Source organism: Hydra vulgaris, chromosome 11 (assembly GCF_038396675.1).
Source record: "Hydra vulgaris chromosome 11, alternate assembly HydraT2T_AEP".
Lineage (NCBI taxonomy): Eukaryota > Metazoa > Cnidaria > Hydrozoa > Anthoathecata > Hydridae > Hydra > Hydra vulgaris.
In genome coordinates, this window is record NC_088930.1 from 56,612,501 (window position 1) to 56,620,022 (window position 7,522).

The following is a 7,522-nucleotide window of genomic DNA, read 5'->3' on the forward strand; positions in this document are numbered from 1 at the left end:
AAAAAATCCAGATTGTCAGATTCTCAGAAATCGAGAGAGAAATCATTTACAGACACCATTGGCCTACTTTTTGACATTGCCCACAAGGATGCTGAAACCATGATCAGAATTGAAGAAGATAAAGAATTTTTATTGGATCAGAGATGTCAGAGAAAAATGGTGATGTTTGGAGAGGACAAAGAACTTTCAAAATTAGAAGAAAGAAATGAAGCAAGGAAACAAGCAGAGAGAGAACGAAAGCTAAAAGAAGAGCAAAGACAATCTGGTGCGAGTGCAATAGTTCCTGTTATTGAACCTTTACATGACGAAAGTTATAGTGATGACAACGATAACGATGCTGTTGATAATGACAAAATGGTTGATAGAGATTTTGAGATAGAAATCCCTGTTTATTACAGACAACAAGTCAGTAAAGCAAGTTCTTCAGGGTCAGCTGAATCAAGTTTAGCAAGTACTCCAAAACGACAATGTATCTTAGATACAATTCTTGACTCGCCTGATGTTTCATCAACATTAGACAGAATTAATCTATCTGACACAAAATTTACTATACAATTGCAAGGGCTGGTGGACAGAACCTCGATGATGGATCATTGTCACATTCTACAGTCCGTAGAAAACGAACCTATCATCGATCAAATATTGAAGCCACTGTTCGAACTGAATTCTGCGATTTAGACAAACCACCATTAATCGTCCACTGGGATGGCAAACTGATGATAGATCGTACAAATTCTGCAGCCCCTAAAGCAAATGTTGACCGGCTATCTGTAGGTGTGACAGGTCACAATGTTGACAAAATACTTGGAATAGCAAAACTATCAGCTGGAACTGGAGAAGCCCAAGCAAAATTCATCCCAGAAATTAAGCAGTTATTCATCTGCTTAATTTCTGGGACATAATTGGTGATGTTATTGGAATGAGTTTTGATACTACAGCCTCTAACACTGGCTCCAAAAATGGTGCATGTGTAGTTCTAGAGAAACATATAGGTAGAAATTTGTTATATTTCGCTTGCAGACACCATGTTCATGAGATCATAGTAGCAGGAGTGTTTGGATCACTATTTGGACCATCATCTGGTCCCAACATACCTCTTTTCCAGAGATTTCAGCAATATTGGCCCAAAGTTAATCAAGGAAATTTTAAACCTCTGGATGACATTCGAATGAAAATACCCCTGGTGCAAGAACTACAAAATGAAGTGATTGCATTCCTCAAAGAAAACCTGCATGTTAAAATGCCAAGGGATGACTACAAAGAAATCATGGATCTCTGTCTGTTAATACTTGGAAAACTGCCTGATCAAGAAGAGAAAAATTATCATTTCAAGATCCCTGGTGCTTATCACATGGCTCGCTGGATGGCCAAGGTTATTTATTGTTTTAAGATTTATTTATTTCGTGAAGAGTTCAAGTTGACCACAAAAGAGGAAAAAAATCTCTGTGAATTTTGCTTATTTGCTAGTCTGGTTTATGTAAAATCTTGGATATCATGCACAAATGCCAGCGATGCTCCAGTTAATGACTTGTTTCTGTTTCAGCAACTTAAGCAGTTTGCAGTTGTGAATAAAACGATTTCCGAAGCAGCAGTCAAGAACTTTTAAAACCATTTGTGGTACCTTTCACCAGAATTGGTCCCACTAGCTTTGTTTTCAAACAAACTTCAAACGGAAGAGAAGCGAAAAATGATTTCCAACATAAAATTTCACAATGAGAACTGGTCTGAAAGGTTGATCAAATTAAAGAACATTGAAAGTCTAGAGAAGAAATCTCTGGACATGCTGGTGACATCAGCTTCAGCAAGTGCGTTGCGGTCAATGAAGGTTGATATTGATTTTCTGTTCAACAACAATCCAGCTACCTGGAATGATTCCCCAGAATACCAAGAAGGAAAAAATTTAGTATATTCATTGAAAGTAGTAAATGATGCTGCCGAACGATCTGTGGCTTTAATGTCGATGTTTAATGAATCGATTACAAGGAATAAATCTGAAATGCAGAGGTTAATTCAGGTGGTTGAGGATCACAGAAAGCGAGTGCCAGATGCCAGAAAGTGTACTCTGAAAAGTTATAGTCCTCGCTAGCATTAACATTGCACGAACTATAACATTACGATAATTAAATGTTAATTGCTCATATGTTTTTTTGTTTATAATTCGTATTTTAATCAATGACAAAGAGTCAAAAATCCTAGTGTTTTATTTTGGAAAAATTCTGATATAACAAAAACCGCAGAACTTTAGTCGTATTGCAGTATTTTATTTCATTAATTTCTCTGCTAATAAACCAGTCTAAAGTGGATGTGGATTGTAATTTGTATTCAGAATTTAATATTTAGAGATAATTAAAACTGATCAAATCTGAAAAATCTAATTAACCGGGTTTTAGAAATTTGTGGAACTTTGTTACTTTTTCCATGTTTTTCACATTTTTCGTAAAACTTTATGGTCATTGAGCACCCCCTAAACATTATCTGATTGGAAAGATTTTTTGCACAGTTGATTACTATGTCAAATGGCACAAAATAAACAACTATGCAATCAAATCTAAAAAAAAAAAATTTATTTTGGACAGCCCTAATATATATATATAAAAGAAACAAAAAAAAATTAAATTACTTTAATTACTTTAATAAAAATGTGTTATGTTGATATGTAGGTAAATAATGAGAAAACATTTTCTTTAAATAGAAGTTATTTTCTAGTAAACAAGTTTCTTTAAAAAATAAAAATATAAACGTGTAATGGAATTAAAACTAAAATAGGATCAAACTTCAAATAAAGATTGGAATTAAAAGTAAGTAACAAATAAATATTCAGCCAACTCAATAAGGTTAATAGGCTTATTCTATTTGTAAAACCATAGGTTTACCATATGTCCCATTTTAACCAGGATTGTCCCAGTTTTATAACATTTCTCCCAGTGTTCTAACGGTTTTCATTTTGTCCTGTTTTTCGGAAAAAAAAGGATTTTTTTTTCATTTTGTCTCAAACAAAATCATGATTTTGAATTTTGAATAAAGTGGAGACTACGAAATTTGTAATATTTTGATACTAATACAAATACTAACATTTACTTTCTAGGTCTGCTTTATCAAGAACTCAAAGTCAAATTTTGAATCATCTTAAATAACGCAAACCACTAACTTTATTAGTGTATGTGTATACGAATTCGTGATTTTTTGTTTGCTTAATATGCCAAAAAGAAGTTGCAAATTCACAAATGAACTCCCAAAAAATTACCTATTTGTGTAAAAAATTAGTGGTAAGGATAACAAAGTGCTTTGTTAGCATTGTTTAACAGAACTTTCTGTTACACTTGGTGGATGAGCAGATATTAAAAGCCATATAAAGTGTGCCAAACACAAAGCTGAAGTTTTGGCTGCCCTATGTTCTTCATTTATTTACAGATTTTTTTTAAGTGATGAACCCAATGAAGGTGATTTAGTTATTGCAGCAAAGGAGGCTACATTTGCCTTTCACACAGCAATCCATGATTTGAGCTTTAAAACATCTGAGTGTAGTTCAAAACTTATCTCAAAATATTTTGAACAAAAATCTGGTGCTGCAAGAACCAAATGTCAAGCAATAATTTTAAGTGTTCTTGCACCTTTATCTGTAAAAGAGTTACATGATGACTTACAGAAGACACACTTTGTAAGTGCTTCTAATGACACATTAAATAGAAAAGAAGTAAAATTATTACCAGTTTTTGTTACATACTTTTTACCACTGGAAGGTGTCAAAGTAAAACTTCTGGATTTTGAATCTCTTGATGGTGAAACATCTAAAATATTGACTGATAAGCTAATTTCAACATTTCAGCATCATGAAGTTATTTAAAAAATAGCTGCTTTTTGTTCTGACAAATGCAACACAAATTTTGGTGGAGTACATAAAAAAGGTAAAAATAACAAGCTCAAACAAGAGCTTGGTGTTAATATTGTTGGTATTGGTTGTGGTGCACATATTGTGCACAATACACTTCAATTTGCTGTGGATGGTAAGTATTTTCATATCTACACAGTTTGAGTAACTGAGTTAAAGGAATTTTGTAATTTTGTTAATATGGAATATAGAAAAATAATCCAGCATGGAAGTACTAGATTTCTTTCTCTGTTACCAGCAATTAAAAGAATTTTGTATATGGTTGAGACATTGAAGTCATATTTTATTTCTCAAGAAAACTGTCCACATGCTTCGCAAGCATTTTTTGAAAGTGAAACAGGTGAGCTATTTTTTTGGTTTGTACATGGACCGCTAAATAGTTTTAATAAAACTGTATTAGTTATGGAAAAAAGTCAATCAAATGCATCAGACATTATTTTGGAACTAAAAAATCAAAATCTAATCTTGAGGTAAGAATGAATAGTAATTTTGTCCCACAAGGAGCAAAACAGTTGTTTAGAAAATTTAGTGCCCGTGATGTTAATACATTTATGACAGAGGTAAATTCCTTTTTTAACAATGTATTTCTTATATTGAACTGTGGGAAAATAGTTTTGGTGGGGCTGAGATATTTTCATGGATTGGACTTGATCACGTATTGAACAATCTGCTGAAGCTATAAACAATATTCATGGTTCAGATGATGGAAAAAAAATTAATATTGACAGTCTTTCTGATGAGATGTCAAGTGCAAAAACATTTTTTGCATCAAAAAAGGAAGAATAGAGTTCATTGAATGTCCAATTCGCATATGTTAAAAAACGGATTTAATTATTCAAGCATTTTCAAGGAAAAAACATTGCTGTACCTAATCTGGTAAAAGTTATTGAATACATTTTGTGTTTGCCATCTGCACCTGCAGAGCATATTTTTTCAATCATGAAAAACATTCAGTCAGTTGACCGAAGCCTTTTGGAGGAGTCCACGGTACGTGCATTACTGTACTGCAAGTTGAACTTTGGCATTACATGCTCACTTTTTTATGAGAAATTTTTAAAAAATTATAACTTGCATGAAAAAGTACATTCTACTGAAAAGTATAACTCATATAATAACAGTGAATAGTTTCTTTCTCATATTTCTTTTGTTAGACTAAACAAATAATAAAAAAATATCTCGGTGTTGTTTCTTAGCTTTAGATTCCTTCAGCAGTTGAGTAAAGAAGCAATTAAGCTCTTCCTTTTTTATATATACTTTCATGAAACCTAGTTACAGGGTCCCATGTTTTTTAAAGTACAAAAAAAAACTTTCTCCCCCTTCCTCCCTCTCTAGTCATTTATTTCTCCCCCCCCCCCCCACACTAACACACACTAACACTGATACCTCTTTCTAAACACCCCCTCTCGCCACCGCAACCCCTGCCTACCCCGTCTTACAACTTTAAAATTATGGTAAGCCTATTAAACCATAACATTAGAAAATAACAATATTAATTATTATAACAATAATAACAATAAAAATAATAATGATAAAATACATACTTGACTTTCTTTAAATCTAAAACATGATAGGCATTTGTTGAGTAAATTTCATAAGTCAAAAATTCTTCATGAACTCCATTCTAAAAAAACAATGCATTAAATTTACTCATATCTTAAAACCAGAAAGTTTTTTTTTTTTTTAAAAAAAGCATTTTATTTTACTACTTTTTAACTTAAAGTTGCAATTTGATATAATTTAAAGTTAGTGTTGAAAAAATATATATTTATTTTTACCCATTGTTTTTATCTGAAACTATGATAATAATAACTAAGTTTAAATTTATAGAATTACAATATTTTAAATTTAAATCTTTCTCACCTGAGTTTTATGGTGACATTTTGGAAATACAACTTCTGCATCACTTGTAAACACCCCTAATAAAAAATACTTTATTTAACTTATTCAATTTTATTTAAAACTACATATAGTTTAAATAAGTTCTTTTGAGTTTGCAATAAATAAATTTTACAAAAAATTTTACCATAACAAAATGATAAAACTGCTATCGATAAACAAATTTGATTAAATATTTTCCAATGCATATTTTTAATTGAATCCTTGAAACTACAGAAACATGTATTATAAGGTAACAATAATACTTGGGAAATAACAACATGTCTTAAATTAAATACTTTTAAAATTATAGCATTAGTACTGGAGTTGATTATATAAAATGAATTTTATAAAAATTGCTGGTGACAATAACATATGATTATACCAACATAATTTATGTAAATATTACCAATTACTGATACTCTATAACAACCAGTATAATCTAATTATTTTAAAACTAATTTATAATTAAAACTACTGTAAGTAATTGAAATTATATCATAGTATGCCATATTTTTCTCAGACTTTTTAAAGGTATATATTTTGCATGTTTCTAGAAGTTTTTCAATGGTTTTTCAGAATTTGTATAAATTGTAACATTTAGAGGGACATCACAGATGTTTTATTTGTTTAAAAAAATTTTTATTAGACCTGCAGATTTCTAGCACCATGTTTGTTTCGAGAGCAGTAAAAATGTTTGTTTCAATGCAGTAAAAAAGAACCAAATATGATTCTTAACAAAGCTAAGGTCTTGAGACTACTTTTTATTAGAAACCACTAATTTTTTATTAAATATAAATGCAGTCTTTTAAAGTTTAAATGTTTTTTATTTTTATTTTTTATTGCTGAATATGATAGAGAACTTTATGCTGATTAAGAATCGTATAAAAACATAGGTCTGAAAATCAAAAAAAAGTGCTCTAAATCGCTGTTGAAGTTTAAAAAATTACACTAAAAACCGCTATCATTCGCCATTTTTTTAAAACGTTTTACATCTAATTATTATTTAGAAAATCTTTTTTTAATTACGCAACCCGGTTTTTATTGTCGTCAAAATTAGATTATATTTAAATTAAATTAAATGTTTTTATTGACATATTTTATATATTTTAATTAATTTTTCAAAAATTGATTTTAGAATTTGTTTTCTAAATGTACATAAATAGACTGAAAAATAGGACTTGGCACAAATAAATGCACATACAATGACTGACAAATAGGGATTGGCGCGATTAAAAGTACATGATTTGAGACAGGGCTAGGGTTTGGGCCTGAGATAAATCAGAAAATGCGCTCAGCCTTTTTTAACAGTTTTGCTTTACATTTTTGATAGAAACCAGGCTTTTTTAAATTCACTGTTGAAAGAATTTTATTTATAACCGAGTATGAAAAAATGGCGAATATTAGCGTTTTTTAGTGTAATTTTTTAAACTTCAACAGCAATTTAGAGCACTTTTTGTTGGTTTTCAGACCTTTGTTTTTATACGATTCTTAATCAGCATAAAATTTTCTATCATATACAGCAATAAAAAAAGGGGGGGAGAAACTGAAAAATAATTAAATGGCACCAAGTCTGAAAATCTAGACACGTGCGTTTTTTAGTTAAAGAATTTTTAACATTATGTCAATGTTAAAAAATTGAATGAAAATTTATTAGTCCTTAAACTAATAAAACTCCCTTTTATTAGTTTAAGAACTTTTTAATTTCAAATATTAAGAGTGAGTGGGAAAACCAGCAGGAAAACCATTTTAACTTTG

The 7,522-nt window shown here is 30.4% G+C and overlaps 1 protein-coding gene across 3 annotated transcripts in view; it reads right to left on the reverse strand.

The window, feature by feature from the left end:
* LOC136086778 (adhesion G protein-coupled receptor L4-like) overlaps positions 1–6,761 on the reverse strand; it is a 141,017-nt gene extending 134,256 nt beyond the window's left edge. For 2 of the 3 annotated variants that reach the window (XM_065809266.1, XM_065809265.1), the window contains exons 1-3: positions 5,913–6,761; positions 5,750–5,805; positions 5,431–5,510 (exon numbers count right to left, since the gene is read on the reverse strand). In XM_065809266.1, the coding sequence (XP_065665338.1) occupies positions 5,431–5,510; positions 5,750–5,805; positions 5,913–5,973 (197 nt within the window). In that variant the 5' untranslated portion in view covers positions 5,974–6,761. The remainder of the gene's footprint in view (positions 1–5,430; positions 5,511–5,749; positions 5,806–5,912) is intronic. The other variant, XM_065809267.1, reaches the window with a different exon arrangement.
* Between the last annotated feature and the right edge of the window lie 761 nt (positions 6,762–7,522).